This window comes from Schistosoma haematobium, chromosome 1, assembly GCF_000699445.3.
Source record: "Schistosoma haematobium chromosome 1, whole genome shotgun sequence".
Taxonomy (NCBI): domain Eukaryota; kingdom Metazoa; phylum Platyhelminthes; class Trematoda; order Strigeidida; family Schistosomatidae; genus Schistosoma; species Schistosoma haematobium.
The window spans coordinates 73,089,551-73,108,080 of NC_067196.1; the positions used below are offsets into that span (position 1 = coordinate 73,089,551).

Below are 18,530 nucleotides of genomic sequence, written 5' to 3' on the forward strand. Positions count from 1 at the left end.
TACGTGTAACTTCATTAATGCAGGTTTGTTTTCCTTATTGCAGGACAACAGAAAGTGAATGTATTAGAAGAAGAAGAACAAAGCTTGCGCAAACTAAACCTGCTGGATGGTGAGTAAAACTATTTTGTAACAGACTTCTGTTTTTGTACAAAAACCGTGTATTTCAATTTCTAATATATCTCTGTTGTGCTCGCACGCCGTGTTCTCACTTGAGTGGCATCTGCCAGTCCTGACTGTTGTGTTGTGTTTCAGATTGCTCCTGCCTCCAGGTAAACGCTAAGAATACGTGTTACAAGTGGTGATGGAGGTGTTTATGTCAAAACATGATGAACCCCCAGCCATCCCTGGCAAGTTAACAGTCAACACAACCCCTCGCCAACCGCCACTGTTTGGCGTCTCATCAGACTATGACACCTGGAAAATTAGAGTAATGACGTGCCTACGTCGAGTTCCAACTTCGGAACACTTCGACTACCTTCTGTCCTACTTAGATGACGAAGCAGCGAAACGAGCGACAGCTAACGGCTTTACTGCGTGCAATTCACCATCTCAAAATTGGAAGATTTTAGATGAATGTTTTTCGTTGAAGGTGGATACCCAGCAGTCAGCCATCCAATTTTTGTCTCGCCACCAGAAACCTCATGAAAGCCCCATCGACTATCTTCACTCATTACAGCAGATAGCAACCCAGGCATTCCCTAGCCTGGACATCTTGGGGCGAGAAGAAATTACACGCTCCCGTTTTATTGAAGGACTGCTGCCAGGTGTACTGCGAGAACATCTACTTTGAGTGCCACCGGCTGACAGCCGACTTGAAACGAACGGCACTTCGATTTTCGACTGCTGAAAGACTGTCAGTTCCATTGGCGACCTATCGACCAACCGTGATGACTATCGATGAAGCCACCGAACCTAATCGACAAGATAGCTTTCAAAGTGCCGCGGCTATTAGAGAGTTCCCTGACCGGAATAGTAGACGAGGGCAGCCGACTTCCACATGGAACGGACGGTCGTCAAGGGACAACTATCGAGACCAGCAAACAGAATGCTTCTACTGCAGACGTTTCGGAAGAAATGCGGGCATAACCGCGTGAAAAACAGAGGTAAGCAGTGTCGTTTGCATATATCGTCTTGCTATGTTAAACATTTGTGCCCTGTTACTATTAGGGGTAGAGTGCAAAGTACTGAGATTAATATACTATTAGATACAGGAGCTTCAGTATCCTTGATCATGGAAGACCTCTTGCAGAAACTTAACCACAGCACTCAGCGTAAACAATGCTCTCCTACCTTAATTACCGCGAGCGGAGAACCCTTGAAAGCGTGTTCTAAGATAGGGTTAGAGCTGACGATTGACAAGAAGCCTTTTCAACATGAATTCTGGGTTTGCCCCACACTGACTTGGGACATGATTCTCGGGGTCGACTTTATGTTAAAATACCAGGTCTCTATACACATGAATAAGTCAGAAGCGAGTATTGGTGGAGTTGTCGTGCAAATACAACACCATGAAATACCAACTAAGTCCGTAGCCCAGGTGAGAATTTCAGAAATTGTACGTCAGGTACAGGATAATAAAATAATAAGTGAAAAAGACCGTCGAGCTACCACTGATGTACTCCAACAATTTAGTTCCGTTTTCTCTGAGAATATCTCTGGAAATCGGACGATCACTGTACAGCACTCCATCCTCACAGGTGATCACATGCCACTACGTCAACCACCTCGCCGAGTACCAGTTCATTACCAGCCTCAATTAGAATCAATGATAAAAGATATGCTAGAGAAAAAGATCATTGTACCATCTTCATCACCATGGGCATCGCCTATCGTTTTAGTGAAAAAGAAAGACTCTTCCCTACGACTATGCGTAGACTACCGCCGCCTTAACGCTATAACTAAACGTGATTCTTTCCCACTTCCACGTACAGACGCTACATTAGATGCCATGAAAGGCGCTCGTTGGTTCTCGACTTTAGACTTAGCATCAGGGTATTGGCAAGTGGAAGTCCGACCTCAAGATAGAAAAAAGACTGCATTCACAGTACCCTATGGTCTGTATGAATTTCAAGTGATGCCGTTTGGGCTAACTAATGCCCCAGCCACTTTCCAACGATTAATGCAGACAGTTCTACACGGTCTCGTACCACACCAGTGTTTAATTTACCTTGACGATATTATTGTGTATGGCAGAACGCCGGGACAGCATAATGCCAACTTGAAGGCAGTCCTACAACGAATTAAGCAGCATAACCTAAAAGTTAAACCATCTAAATGTCGACTATTGCAGAAAGAAGTGCTCTTTTTAGGGCATCGCATTACAGAAGATGGAGTAGCAACAGATCAGGGAAAAACGAGCGCCATTATTAACTGGCCACAACCGAAATCTGCCGAGGATGTTCGCAGCTTCCTGGGACTCGCTTCTTATTATAGACGTTTCGTACGCGATTTCGCATCCCTGGCAGCACCTCTACATCGCCTGACGCACAAAGGACGAACATTTTTGTGGACCACAGAATGTCAACAAGCATTTAGCACTTTGAAGTTGTGTCTTGCTGCTCCACCCATACTAGCTTTTCCGGACACTTCTGCTAAAGCGGGTGAGTTTATACTCAATACAGATGCTAGTTCACCAGCTATTGGAGCAGTCCTGTCTCAAATAGCACTAGATGGACAGGAGCGGGTCATTGCTTACGCTAGTCGGCGGTTAGATAAGAGGGAGACAAGGTATTCTACAACGCGTCGAGAGATGCTGGCTTTGGTAAAATTTTCGCAACATTTTCGTCACTATCTCTTAGGACGACCCTTTCGTGTACGCACAGACCACCGTGCACTACAGTGGCTTCGTTCGTTCCGTAAACCAGAAGGTCAGGTAGCGCGCTGGCAGGAGAGGTTGCAGGAGTTTGATTTTACTTGTGAATACCGACCCGGAAGCCGACACACAAACGCTGATTCTCTATCTCGTATACCTTATTCTCCTGATACCATTAGTGCCGTCCTTAGCACAGCCCCCGAGATCGACTGGCCGTCTCTTCAAGCAGAAGACCCAGATCTGCGATTTATTTATCAGAGGCAACTACATGGCAATAATAAACCATCTATGACAGAGTTAAAGGATCATTCCTTGGCGACGCGCCGTCTTTGTGCCAAGTGGGGCAGTCTAAGATTGTATGAAGACACGCTGTTTATAGTCAGTGAATCAAAACAACCACTATTGATAGTACCACGTATACAAGTTCAGAATATTATGGAGCAGGTACACCGAGAACTGGGGCACTCAGGAAAACGGAAGACTGAACATGCTATCTGCCGAAGGTTTTGGTGGCCATCCATCCACGAAGACGTTGCAGAATTCTGCAAAAATCGTAGCACGTGCTAAGCTATCAAGTCACCCCGACAAATACCCCGCGCACCCTTAGTTCCAATGACGACAGAAGGTCCGCATCAGCGAGTTGGCATCGATATTATGGGGCCACTCACAACGTCAAAGAACGGAAACCGTTATTTACTGGTTATGGTAGACTATTTCAGCAAATGGTGTGAAGCTGTGCCTATACCACAACAAGATGCCCTCACAGTCACTCGGGCTTTCATTGATCATTGGGTATCCCGGTACGGCGCTCCCCTCTCACTCCATTCTGACCAAGGTTCAGCTTTTGAAAGTCATCTCGTCGCCCAGGTATGTCGATTATTGGGAATCCGGAAAACGCACACTACCGCATATCATCCAGAAGGTAACGGCTTAGTGGAAAGAACCAACAGGACTATCAAAGCTCTCCTTCAATCGTTTATCAATAAGTCGTCGACGGAATGTTGGGATGACGTGACACCACAATGTCTGTTAGCTTACCGCTCATCAGTGCACGGATCTACAGGATTTTCACCGGCGACCCTACTTTTTGGGCATGAATTGCGCCTACCCGTTGAGCTGCAAATACCGCTGTTACCATGTGAGGTCCAAGATCATGTAGTATACATCCGTAATCTTCGCAGCCGCCTATCGCTTAGTGAAGATCAACCTACAAAATGCCAGCAAGCACCAAAAGGACGTGTACGATCGCATGACGAACGGACCTGTGTATAAACCCGGAGATCGTGTGTGGCTGCACCGCCCTTTGGCTCCACCGGGGACATGCAGCAAGTTCCATCACCCTTGGCAAGGACCTTACGAAGTTGTGTTTATGCGGTCTCCCACTACATTCGTCTTACGTAACCTCCAACGACCCCAAGACGATGTTATAACAGTACACTACAATCAATTAAAGCCAGACAAGACAACGGTGCACTTAGATACCCCGTTTGTCAACCCCCCGACTGCCGTCAGCCATTATGAAGTGCCACCAGAAGGAGGGGTAGCATACCCATGTCCAGCACCAGGCACTGAGGACAGTGCCTCATGAAGAGAGGGGATAGTGTAACAGTATCGAAAATCATTACGTGTAACTTCATTAATGCAGGTTTGTTTTCCTTATTGCAGGACAACAGAAAGTGAATGTATTAGAAGAAGAAGAACAAAGCTTGCGCAAACTAAACCTGCTGGATGGTGAGTAAAACTATTTTGTAACAGACTTCTGTTTTTGTACAAAAACCGTGTATTTCAATTTCTAATATATCTCTGTTGTGCTCGCACGCCGTGTTCTCACTTGAGTGGCATCTGCCAGTCCTGACTGTTGTGTTGTGTTTCAGATTGCTCCTGCCTCCAGGTAAACGCTAAGAATACGTGTTACACAACCTATCATTGTAATCTTTATCATTGTATTCTATACTTATTCTTTTTCATTTTTATCATCGCCTTTGTTAATCTATCACTGTGAACTTTCGTTGCTTCATGTCAATATTGATTTGTATTTAAACTTAAATACTTAGTTCAATCGACAGAACTAACCAATCAACTACGATTATAATCGGCTATCGTGGTTCGTTAACAAGCATTAGCAGCATGTAAATGCTCTTGTGTAATATGTCTGTTAAAATACTAGCCACTAGTAAGTATAGCCACAAGGCAATACGAACGCCCACCTGTTTGCAACAAGATTAACTGTCGGTTGTAGATGTATCTTTCTGCTTGACCACTATCCACTAGGATGTTTTACTTTTTTTGCTCACCGCCTGCCTAATTTCCAATTGCTGAGTTCCATGGCCAAACAGAGGATATGAATGCTAGAAATTTACGGTGAGTTTGAACTATAAGTTTTCTGCAATCTTAGATCTCGTTTAGACTGTTCGTCGGGCAATGCTATGTATTTGGCTTAAATTAATTCTGGATTTATACAAATCCAGTCTACAACGCTGTGTTAATCGAAAAATTTAATCAACAATACCTCGTACATAATCCAGATTCAAACTACTGTTTACTTCATATCTTCATAACTTAGAGGCAAGAGTAACCCAGGCGAGTTTCATAATTTCATTAAATTAGTTCTTACTATATTTATGATGCGTGATAACATTTCGTAGTTGCTTTCACGTAAAGTAGTCATATATTCTGTCACTGCCGTCAAGTTTTAGTCGAAATCATGTACATCTATGACTCGTTAGTCGACGTACTGTGGTAAAACATTGCATGTACACGAGCACTCATAGTCCATGTCCTAAGTACAAACTTTGTCATACTTAATATGTCACTTAACGCTAGGTAATAAGCTCTTTGTATCAGCCTTTTACGAAATGGCCACGTTACCTGAACCCTCTAAACTTTAGTTACATTGGTGGTTACCATTTTAATTAGTGTTTACTATACTCTTTGTATTTGCTGTTATTTCATACAGTAAATCATGGCTCGATTTCCTTATTACACGATAGTCATTTTAATTCTATTTTCGGTTTATATACATGCAATACGGGTTTGGAAAATATCGTCCCCAAAATAACGTCCTCAAAAATTCTCCACGAACCCAACCATAGTTTTCGTATATGTTTTTATTCACACGTCCAACTGCTACGCTAATAATACCTAAACGAATGTTCGATGCAACTGTCAGTATACGTAAGAACGATGTTATTTAGATTTGACTTTATAACACATCCGAACTGCTGTAGTTATTCTACTTCGACGTCGTACTTTATTTTATGAAGTGTTGTTTCCTCGTGGCTGTTATCTAACAGATGATTTCGGTACAAATATCGGCTGTTCAACTACTCGACGATTTAAAACCTATCCAGTTCAATTGGTGGTCTGACGACAATATCATTCGCGCGAATCACCAGTTTATGCAGTCGAGCGAATCTCCTGCAGACTGAAAACTACATTGTCGCCCCTATCCCAACACTGACAGAGTTTTTCACTGGTATCGTTGACATGAGCTTAGAGTGACGCTCTTGGTTTCTTATGTTCTTTTCGATATTTTTCTGTTCACTAACCGGACAAACACGCAGCACTCACCGTTTATCATCTTTTAGAGACTTCACCGTGCCACCTTTGCTGTCGATTTGTAGCCTTCGACCCTTACTGACTGTAACTGCAGTCATCGACTTTTCAAACTCTGACTACAAGTTGATTAATAGCTTAGCACAACGAAATCACGACTACTCTTCACGGTTATACTTCTGTACTTACAGTTAGTCTGTTAAATATAGATATAACTAGAAGCTGTCAACGACACTGTTTGACATTCAACTTTAAATCAATGGCAGTATAGACATCGGCATCGATTGATTATACACTTATCCTACTATCGCTCTAGCGCCATTACTCTTGCGGCAAACTAAGCGTTTCTCATCGGAGGAACTCAATTACTTGTCAAAGCTATATATATTTCAGCACGACTTGATAGAACGATAAAACGTTTTGTTCTTTTTATTATTTCTATGGGTAATCGCTTTACGTTTAACCGACGTCGTACTAACATATTATTACTCACTGTTTTCCCGATCAGTTTCTGCCGCCTACTTTCCATTTTTTTTCACAGCTCGGCAATACCCGGAGGATTCATATTAATCGTTTGGTAATCTCTGGCGCGCAACTACTCCCAACGTGTTTGGTACCAATTCAAACGGCCGTTGAATCTGGTGGGGGAGTATTGTAGGGCCAGCGAAATGTCACTGAGCCCTAGCCAAATCATCCGGCAGTTGGATCACTGAATGTCGAACAGATCGTCGCTCCCTGCCAAGGTCATATACAACCAACGCGCATCAGTTAGTCGTATACCATGGACTGGCCCATGTGGCAGTGGTCTTACTTTCGCTTGTATTTACTTTAACTAATATATTTCTGTAATAACGTCCTCTGTGTTGTACAGTCTTCAAAGCATCTATGGTACCTTGATACGTCAATGGAGGTAGTCCACGTAAGGTGCTGACCACGAGGTGTAACTTCGATGTTAGCTAGTTTGTCACACCATTCATGTCTAACTCGAGTAGGCTTCCAATCATTTTCGACATAGATCATCAACGTTGGTGATTTACAACGTGTTCCGGTAGAGAATTCCAGTAATTCACTACTCGGTGCGAGAAACGAAACTCCAGACGTAAACGATTTGATCTCCGTTTTTGAACTTTCTTCGAATGTCCTCTCAAACGATCAGTCATAGACGGAAATAAAAGATAAGACATGTTAATACCAAGGTCACCGTTCAGTATACGATAAGCCATTATTAGATCACCCCGTATTCTGCGGTAAGATAACGGAAATAAGTTAAGGTGTCTCAGTCTCTCTTCATAAGCAAGGCCAGACAGACATTGTACCATCTTTGTACCTCGTCGTTGGACTCTTGAAACAATTGTTTCGATTCCTTATGAATTCGCTGCTTGAATCCTAAATGTGGTCGCACATAAATCGGGTATAATAATCTAAACATTTCATCATCTACAGATGATACTGGAAAGACCCACAAATAGACCATAACACCCTATAACCTTTCGCAGCATCAGCCTTACAGTGACTAGTGGTTTTGAGATCACTGCTTAATATGATTCCTAAAGCTTTATAGTTTCTTACATTGTGTAGCACGAATCCACATATTGTATAGCGATACGATTCATCATAGCTATTTAATTGCATCACCACACTCTTATTAGGATTTACTTCTAGTGACCATCTGTCTAACCATGTCACCAATGAGCTAAGATCATTTTGTAATACTATTCTATCCGACATACTGTGTATGGGTCTCCAAATTTTTATGTCATCAGCGAACATATGGTTTTGCTACAGTTGGTAATTCATTTACATAAAGTAAAAAGAAGAGGACCGAGAATTGTGCCTTGGGGAACTCCACTTTTTACAGTTACCCACGAGGAGAAAGCCCCACCAACCCTTACCCTTTGTCTCCTGTCATGTGGAAGGTTACTTATCCAATCTACGACTGTATAATAGATTCCAAAACGTTCCGGTTTGAATTTAAGACCAGAGTAGGATACCTTGTCGAGGGCCTTACTTAGATCTATGGTGATCACATCCACAGGAATATTCTGATCTTTTGCACCAGCCCAATCTTCTCTTGAAATGAGAAGATTTGTCAAGCATGATAGGCCTCTCCGAAAACCATGCTGTTCCCTGGAGAAAAGATTATGCCCTTCAACATAGATTATACGAGATATTCCCATGGTTTTTCCATCAGCTTTATAAGTGCACTAGGTAAGCTAACGGGTCTGTAGTTACTAACTAAATCCTAATCCCTGCATTATACACCTCAGTTCTTATAGCGTCTTTCCAATCTTTGGGCAGTCTAGACTGCCTCAGTGACATAACAAACAGTATCGCTAAAGGTTCAGCAATTACATCTGATATGGCTTTCATAATCCTAGGATGAATATCAGCAAGACCACTGGACTTATCAGGTTTGAGGTGCTGAAGTAGCCTTAAAACAGTACCTTTCTCAATGACTAGCCGCCACGATCACAATGAATCGTTGGTCATTCCTCATTACTGATAGAAAACACTTTACTGAAATATTCCGATAAAGCTTCAACTTTTACGGTATCATTTTCTGTCAAGACTAACGAATTTTCTTGTATCAAAAGTGATGGAATTCCATCGCTTCTCTGAGTGGCTAATGGTTCAAGTGTTCGATAGGATTCGATCGCCACTCAGTTAGACAAACATGGGACCAGTTACAACTGTGTGATGAACCAGCTTGAATATCTCAATCCTACAGGAGGTCGATGACATGACTTGTGGTTGACTGGATTATCGTTGGTTATCGAAGTGACTCGACACCTGTAAGAAGTCAAAAGACTGATCGACAGATGGGGATTTATTTAGCACCCAAACACAAGATTAGCTAGATTACAACTGAATTAACAGAACATATCAATACATTTATTTTCAGGTCGACTCACTTCGTGATAATCAATAGATCGAATTCCAATAAACCACAACTCAGTCCCCTCACAGCTGACTAGTCAATAGAATGCCAAGAGGAAAACCTCTACTGGTATCGTAAGGATGAAAATGTTGCAATCGACAAGAGTAGATGGTATGCTAACTCAGATACAGATGTCGATAGAGACCCGAATCGCTCCAAGCTATTATACTCTAATACTGAATGTTCTGATTCTAATTCGTGGGAAGCGCTCAAATAAGACACGAATTCATCTCATCCTGAATGCACGATTGTTCTCACAGGAAGCTTCGTTAACTCACCGCAAAACTAGTTACATGAATGCGACATGACTGCGCCATTAACATCTCGCACTAGTTGACTTCAAATTGAAACTAGCGTAAGAATACTAGGCCAGTACACCAGTTTACAAACAATCTCACCTATATACACTGTCCCTCCCATTCCACTTATTGTATACACAAACATCACTTCTAGTTTAGTTCCGAGTAGGCATCTCCGAACAACCTCACACCTCGTTTCGCGGAATTCAAAGACACCCAATCTGACCACTAAAAGAATGGACACACACCTACCACTTACAAAGTTCAAAGGCTTATAGCTCCGACGACTAGATAAAACTTATAATAAACCCACCTCCATATGCAGGATTATCCAACTGACCGATCATCCGTTCTTCGACACACTGTGACGATCAACTGACTCGATTACACAAAGGCACTTCTGAAAACCAAATAAATGCTTATTACATTTCATCAACCTGTATATTCCAAAGTAAAATACTATACAAAACGCGTGCATTGTCATCCTTACCCATTTTACATTCCATCTGTTGTGGGGCAGTAAACAACTAACTAGTAACTGCAGACTGTTCAGACTACTCAACTAAGTATTTACTGTCTCAAATGAAATCATCTCACTTAAGTGAGTCGTCGAGCAAATCCACTTACAGTCCCAGAGCACGAGTCACTTGTCTTCAACAAACTTCTCAGTAGTCTCAACAACGTCTGACGAATAGTCTTATCATTCCATTCAAACGAACTACCGACAATGATATAACGTCATAGACCTTACTCCCTACCCGCAAGCTAACATAAACTAACATGGACAGTCGCTTAATGGCGCTAGTATTGGACCACGTACGCTAACACCAACCTCTAGGTACTGTATGCCCGTCTGGACACCCCGTATTCTACTAGGCTTGTACGCAAATGTTGGATGGATCTTATTACCTAACGACACGCCCGCAGCATTTTAGTCGATATAGAAAAAACAACCAATTTGAGAGCAAAGTTTATTAGTCACCGGTTATATACAAAATGCAAACAGGCTAATCCACTTCTTCCATACCATCTTCGTCAACTGTAGCTTCAGGTGCAGCATCTTTCTGGATACCGTTACTTGGGATTTCGTTCGCCTTCATTTCATCATCAGGAATATCCAGGCACATGCAAACCATATGGTGGATGCTCTTAGCGTGTATCTTGGGATCAGGTAGTGAGAATCCTGAAGAGAGAAGTGCGGTGTCGAACAACAGTTGCACAAGATCCTTAACAAGTTTGGTTGAACTGCCACTCTCAAACTGTTGTTTCAAGGCTTTGATCATAGGGTGGTACGGATTCAGCTCTAGCTGTTTCTTGGCTGCCATATAACCCATCGTGCAGGAATCCCGGAGTGCCTGAGCTTTCATGATCCTCTCCATGTTAGCAGACCATCCAAACTCTGAAGTTACAACGCAACATGGGGAATTGGTAAGTCGATTCGAAATACTAACTTTCTCAACGTTCTTGCCGAGGATTTGCTGGATCTCTTTGCACAGCGTTTCGAACGACGACTTCAGCTCTTCGAATTGCTTTTTGTCCTCGTCACTCTCAGGTAATTGAAGACCGTCCTTCGTAACACAAACCAGCTTCTTGTTTTCGTATTGCCGTATATGGGTAACAGCATATTCGTCAATCGGGTCAACCATGAACAGTACTTCGAATCCACGTTGAGTAAGCTTCTCAGTAAATGGTGAATTCATTACAGCTTGCTTTGACTCACCTGTTATGTAGTAAATATCTTGTTGTTCAGGCTTCATACGTGATACATAATCCTTCATGCTGATCATTTCATCACCAGAAGCTGAGGAATAGAAACGCAGTAAGTCGGATAGCTTCCCCCTATTAACACTATCTTCATGGATGCCCAGTTTTATACTTTTCGAGTATTGCTCGTAAAACTTCTTGTAGTTATCTTTATCCTCCGCTATCTCCTCAAATAGCTCAATACATTTCCTGACCAAGCTCTTACGAATAACCTTCAATACGTTGTTCTGCTGCAACACCTCACGACTGATGTTAAGGGGCAGGTCTTCACTATCCACAACGCCTCGGACGAAATTCAAGTACTCAGGAATCATATCATCACACGTATCCATGATCAGCACTCTTCGCACATACAATTTGATATTGTTTCGCTTCTTACGCGATCCTTCGAACATGTCTATAGGTGCACGTTTAGGCACAAACAGCAACGCTCGGAACTCTAACTGTCCTTCAACAGAGAAGTGCTTCACGGCAAGATGGTCCTCCCAGTCATTAGTAAGCGACTTGTAAAACTCGGCATACTCTTCTGTATTTATATCTTCGGGATTACGCGTCCAGAGCGGTTTAAGCTTGTTCAGTTGCTCTTCTTCAGTATACTTCTCCACAACCTTCTTTTTATTTTTCTTTTCCTTATTCTCCTCTTCCTCGTCTTCATCTAGGTCTTCGACTTTCGGTTTGTCGTCAGCCTCGTCAGTTTCTTTCGACTCGGACTTTTCAGCCTCATCATCAGACACTTCCTTGGTCCGCTCTTTATTAACAACCAGCTTGATGGGATAGTTAATAAAATTAGAATGTTTCTTCACTATATCTCGAATTTTTCTCTCTTCAAGAAAATCTAGTTGATCTTCTTTGAGATGCAATATCACCTTAGTGCCTCGTTTTGGCAACTCACTGTCATCTGGTGCAATTGTGAAAGTTCCACCAGCGGACGACTCCCAAATGTACTGGTCATCATCATTATTTTTCGTCACTACTTGAACCCGGTCGGCTATAAGGTAGGCAGAATAGAAACCTACACCAAATTGACCAATCATCGATATATCTGCACCATCAGCCAGAGCCTCCATAAACGCCTTCGTGCCAGAGGAAGCGATCGTACCCAAATTCTTAATCAAATCTGCTTTCGTCATACCAATACCAGTATCCAGGACAGTCAAAGTTCCAGCCTCCTTGTTGGGTATCAACTTGACATACATATCTTCTCCGGAATCAAGAACTGATGGATCAGTCAAACTCTTATACCTCAACTTGTCCAGAGCGTCACTAGCATTAGATATAAGCTCACGAAGAAATATCTCTTTGTTGGAGTAGAAAGTGTTGATAATCAGGCTCATAAGCTGGGCGATCTCAGCCTGAAACGCGAACTCCTCAGGTTGTTGCTCGGTAACCATTGATTCGGGCATTGTACAGCGTCTAACACAAAATCAAGTAACGAACGCGCGCTGAGCGTGCCTTTATAAATACTGTTTAGAATGTTCTAGAATTTATTGTTTGGTTTCTAAAAATAGAAACAAATGGACCAATAGGAACAGAGTAGATTTGCGTAGAATATTCTAGACTGTTCCTTCACTTTTCATTGGCTCACAAACTCGGGTCAACAAACTGGTATCATCCTGGCCACTGTTTGTGTAAACTTTTCCGTATGAGGTAATAGTGGAGAGATCTAGATGTTTGGTTATAAGATTTGGATTTCTGAAATCTTAGATTGACAGTTTTCAGTTTCAGTTTGGAAAGGACTGGAGGCTTGACGGCCTGTGTTAGTCCTGGCAATGGTTGTTTCTCAGTTGATCCAACTTTTGAAAGTGTTGACAGATGGAGCCTCAACCACTTACTGTGGTAATGAATTCCACTCGCTGATGATTCGATGGGAAGTCGATGTTCAGCTGATAAGTAATTTGTTCTGAACTTGTGAAGTTTTTTGGAGTGTCCTCGTAAATTCTCTGTTTTTGAAGTCAAGGGAAGTAAAGGCATATCAGATGGAAATTTATTACTAAGTAGTTCAAAAACTAATGTATTAGCCTCTGGTCCTTCAATATAACAACGGGAATAGGTTTAGCCTAGCCAGTCGAGCATCATATGGGGGCTAGCTACCATACAAAGATCGGCTTGAAAAGCTAGACCTCTTTACTCTGTCCTATCTCAGATTAAGAGGTGATCTGATTTTGATGCATATAATATTAAGTAATGATTTTGGGACTAATATATCCTCTCTTTTTCTTCCCACTATATTGGGATATCTCAGGGGAATAGCAGGCGAGTAGAAAAGCCAAGGGCGAAGAAAATACCCTTGGTACACAGGTTTTCACATCGAGTCATCAATTCTTGGAACCTGTTACCCGAAGTAGTGGTGTCCGCATCTCCAATCGACTCATTCAAGAGAAGACTGGACACTCACAGAAGCATACTAGAAAAGGAATAACATAGGCCGTAAGCGTTCTGTCCTTACTACACAAATCTGAATCTCTGGACCTTTTCTAGAAGGTCACTGTCTTTTTAAGCAGGGTCTAATCAATTCTATGCAGTGCTCGAGTTTAGTACGCACGAACTTTGTATACTGAGTCAAAAGCGTTTTAGCGTCGACATGACTAAAAGCCCTACATATTGACCATAAAGTTCTAAAACCTTTGGTGGCTATTGCACGACAGTGTGCAGTAGTCCTTAAGTTTTGGCCCAACTAGAAAGTCTTTTGCCCACAACAATAGATTCCCTCGAACCCCGACATTTCTTAACTTATATAGCAGCCGGTTGTGCGGAACTTGGTCAAAAGCTTTGCTGAAGTCAGTGTAGGCTACGTTTTTATGTAACTTTTGGTCTTTAAGAGCTCACCAGTTTTCACGAGCCACTAATAATTTAGTGAGGCAGGAATAACCTATAATAAAACCATGCTGCTTTTCCGAAAGGATCCGGTTTGCATCGAATTACTTAAACAGCTCCTTTCGAATAATCTTTTCTAAAAATCTTACAACAACACAAATTAGGCCAACGGGTTGGTAATTCTCAGGTTTATGTTTCATAACTGTTTCGAAGACAGGACTTACTATGGTGTTCTTCCAGTCTTTTGGTAAACGACCCTGCGTTACGGATAGATTAAAGCATGTACTCAAAGGTTTCGCAACGAAGTAAGTTGATTTCTTTAGTAACCTGGGATGCAGTTCGTCGGGTCCCGTGGATTTACCTATGTTAAGCCTATTCAGCAGACCAAACACATCCAGATCTTTAATGGTCACGCTGTCCAGTGTGTGTGTGTGTGTGTGTGGGGTTTGTATGGACTCACGGGAAGGGCTTTTCTACGGTATATACATTGCTAAAGTAGTTCGAGAACACTTGAGCCTTACCAAAGTCGTCCTCCACTAATGATGCGGCAGTACTGTCTCTCCATAGTGCTGGAATATGTCCTCTTCTTTTTGTCCTTTGATTAGGATATTCCTTGGCGATTTTTCTTCGTACAACTTTCTAGATTTACAGAGGGTGGAGGCACAGGCATTCTAAGCTTTTCGATACTGAGATTTTGTCTCAGACCCCAGTAACCTGAATCTATCCCACATTTTTCTCCTCTTACAGAGGTCGCGAGCCTCCTTACTGAACCATGGTGGAGAGTTTGTCGGCCCCCTTGGTATGGTCCAAGGGATGTGGGGTGCGGTAACTTTTAAGTATAAATTTCGAAACGCGTCCCAAGCCGTTTCAATTGAGGACTCTGGGTCTATTGTCCAATCTACTAACGATGCTGAGTGCATGATATCTGGTATGTTTGCTTTCCAGACGTTAGGTCTGGATTGAGTTAACGCGTGTTTGACGTGTTTGACAGTTATATGGAAGTCGAAAGTTAAAACTGCGTGATCACTTTTACCTAGGGGTGGCATATAATGGAGGTTCGCAACGTCATCCTCATAGTGAGTCAGTATAAGATCTAGTAAGTATGATTCAGCGTCCGGGTTGTACCTAGTCGCTTCTTTCACATGTTGCACCAGGTCACATGTGATAACCGCATCAACTAGTTCCTGCTCGAAGGAATTTTCTGACGATTCAGTTAGCAGATTTTCACAGTCTACCATAGGTGTATTAAAGTCCCCTAGAACTAGACATCGACCACTTCATGACCAAGTATTGAGACTGCTTAGCAAGACCTCATTTACCTCACGGCCTGGACTGCGATAGACCAAGCCAATCAGCAGCTCTTATCCCTTGCATTTCAAGCGGCAAATAACTAATTCACACGTCCCACTCTCATGCTATACACTGTCGATAATGGCAAATGGGATAGCATTCCTAATGAATAGAGCTGCTCCCCCCCTTTACGCTTCTGGATTCTATCGGCTCTTACCAACCTAAAGCCCTCAAAATCAAGTCCCATACTATCTGTAGGCTGCGTCAGCCAAGTTTCTGTGACTGCGATATCTGGCTTGGTAGAGTCAATCTGTACACCTAGTTCCGATCGCATATTGAGTAAGCTTCGGGCATTAGTGTAACAGATCCGAAACCTATTTAAATGGTTTCGTGCTACACTCAGAGTGGCTTCCTTATCATTCTCTGTTGAGGCCTCACAATCCAAAAGTTTACAATTTTTATGTTCTTTTCGCCAGCGTCTAACCTAGGTTGTAGTTCATTTTCGGCTTCCCGTCTTTTTACGCTGTCTACCGACGGCAATTCCTTACGGACAAAAACTCATGAACCCTTTAATTTATGTCCATTGTGTAAAATTAAGTCCCTTGCTAATGTGGTGTGGCAACTCGAACTGATTTACGTGCGTAAGAAGTTCTACGTTGTTACTGATTGACTAACTGTTCATTAGGAGATTTAAATACTAGTTTAAGCATCCAGGTTTGTTTTGGTTTTAAGTTTGCTCGACTAACTAGTCTATACACCTTTAGCAAGGTGACTCCGGAGATATTTTGACCCGTAAGTTGATTTAGTAGCTGTTTTATCAACCCAATGTTATGCTCAAAACCAGTTTTCGGTTCAGAGCTTTCACTCTACTTGATTCTATGAAAAATAGCTGATCTGTCACTGTGGTCATTTTCCGATTTCCAGACTTCTTTCCGAGGGTTGGATTTTATTTTATATCGTTATTTCGTTTCTTGTGTACGACCTGTACCTTTTCGTCAACTTTCGTTGGAGTAGCAACCACAGTCGCGTCAAACATACTGTGGGTTTCCGGGAGGTTATCGACGACTTGGGCAGCCAGGTTGTGTTTCCTGCTAGAAACAGATCCAGCCTTGCGATTGCGATTTCTAGGCGTTTCCTGTCGGACGCCATTTAGAGGACGGGGGACAGAGGAAACTCTCTTCCTTGGGTTTTTATTTAGAATAGACCTTTTTGGAGATGGTGTTTCCTTCTTTGATCGATGTGAGTCAGCTGTTTCCAAGCTCACTTAAGGTGGCTTCACATCAACTCGTTTGTCAAAAGTGCGAGGGCTGTCCGATGTTTCCTGACCTCACTTGTTAATAAACTTTTTTGCAGCATTTAATATTGAAATGACCCTGGTTAGCAAGCTGTTTGCGTCCGAGCAGCACTGCTGACAAGCCATATACAACCATTTTTATTAAACCGTCTGAAAGCCGCAGGCGTCAATTTCGTAAAAACTTCGTGGTACGAGCCTTTGCACTCATCGCACTGCATTCCGCTTTCAACGGGATATAGACAACTCGGACGTTGGCAATTTCTATTCTTGCACTGTCCAGTCATCGAACATAGGTTTTCAAAAAAGAAACTAGATACAATAGTACCCAGCGACAATAGTGATCTATGACTGAAAAAGTGGAAAACTGTAGATTGTTTTAACTGAATTATTTGCAAAGCCTAGTACTGAAGGTTCAGATCAGATTCGGATTTGTGTACTGAGCACAGCAGCCAAAAACCTGGATTAACAATGAAAATCATCAGGACGAGTTGAAGGTCTGTGCGCTAATGATTACGAAGGTATACCAGGAGGCACGCCTGAAGGAGGTAGTGAAAGTGGAAAGGGACCAACCATCGAGGGGGTCAACTAACCTGTAATTGTTGCGATTAATTATTTGGTACTTGGGTGAATTCAGATTTTATCTGTAATGAATCTTGACTTGTAATTCTTAGTGGTTGTCGGTTGCTTGATATTAGGTCCAGGACTCGTTGTTTGCGAGCAGTGAATATTGTTGTCTAGTGTCTGGTCGCCCAGTGTAGGATAATAGTCGGTAGTTCGTTTGAATGGAATGATAAGACTATTCGTCAGACGTTGTTGAGACTACTGAGAAGTTTGTTGAAGACAAGTGACTCGTGCTCTGGGACTGTAAGTGGATTTGCTCGACGACTCACTTAAGTGAGATGATTTCATTTGAGACAGTAAATACTTAGTTGAGTAGTCTGAACAGTCTGCAGTTACTAGTTAGTTGTTTACTGCCCCACAACAGATGGAATGTAAAATGGGTAAGGATGACAATGCACGCGTTTTGTATAGTATTTCACTTTGGAATATACAGGTTGATGAAATGTAATAAGCATTTATTTGGTTTTCAGAAGTGCCTTTGTGTAATCGAGTCAGTTGATCGTCACAGTGTGTCGAAGAACGGATGATCGGTCAGTTGGATAATCCTGCATATGGAGGTGGGTTTATTATAAGTTTTATCTAGTCGTCGGAGCTATAAGCCTTTGAACTTTGTAAGTGGTAGGTGTGTGTCCATTCTTTTAGTGGTCAGATTGGGTGTCTTTGAATTCCGCGAAACGAGGTGTGAGGTTGTTCGGAGATGCCTACTCGGAACTAAACTAGAAGTGATGTTTGTGTATACAATAAGTGGAATGGGAGGGACAGTGTATATATATATAGGTGAGATTGTTTGTAAACTGGTGTACTGGCCTAGTATTCTTACGCTAGTTTCAATTTCAAGTCAACTAGTGCGAGATGTTAATGGCGCAGTCATGTCGCATTCATGTAACTAGTTTTGCGGTGAGTTAACGAAGCTTCCTGTGAGAACAATCGTGCATTCAGGATGAGATGAATTCGTGTCTTATTTGAGCGCTTCCCACGAATTAGAATCAGAACATTCAGTATTAGAGTATAATAGCTTGGAGCGATTCGGGTCTCTATCGACATCTGTATCTGAGTTAGCATACCATCTACTCTTGTCGATTGCAACATTTTCATCCTTACGATACCAGTAGAGGTTTTCCTCTTGGCATTCTATTGACTAGT

The 18,530-nt window shown here is 42.3% G+C and overlaps 2 protein-coding genes across 2 annotated transcripts in view; one reads left to right on the forward strand and one right to left on the reverse strand.

The window, feature by feature from the left end:
* Positions 1-18,530, forward strand: part of MS3_00002073 (uncharacterized protein) — a 38,840-nt gene that overhangs the window by 220 nt on the left and 20,090 nt on the right. Inside the window, exons 2-4 of the mRNA XM_051209634.1 lie at positions 44-1,103; positions 4,478-13,015; positions 17,858-17,944. Of these exons, the coding sequence (XP_051075089.1) occupies positions 302-790 (489 nt within the window). The 5' untranslated portion in view covers positions 44-301 and the 3' untranslated portion in view covers positions 791-1,103; positions 4,478-13,015; positions 17,858-17,944. The remainder of the gene's footprint in view (positions 1-43; positions 1,104-4,477; positions 13,016-17,857; positions 17,945-18,530) is intronic.
* HSP83_2 (Heat shock protein 83) lies at positions 10,562-12,798 on the reverse strand. Its single transcript, XM_051209635.1, has 2 exons — positions 11,056-12,798; positions 10,562-11,003 (listed from the first exon to the last, which is right to left on the reverse strand). Exons 1-2 carry the CDS (start codon positions 12,769-12,771, stop codon positions 10,968-10,970), a joined length of 1,752 nt encoding a protein of 583 aa, XP_051075090.1. The 5' UTR covers positions 12,772-12,798; the 3' UTR covers positions 10,562-10,967.

Coding starts and splice junctions, on each gene's coding strand:
- HSP83_2 (XM_051209635.1), bottom strand. CDS start 12,771: ATGCCCGAATCAATGGTTACCGAGCAACAACCTGAGGAGTTCGCGTTT. Junction 11,004..11,055: donor TCGGCAAGAACGTTGAGAAA/GTTAGTATTTCG, acceptor TTGTAACTTCAG/AGTTTGGATGGTCTGCTAAC.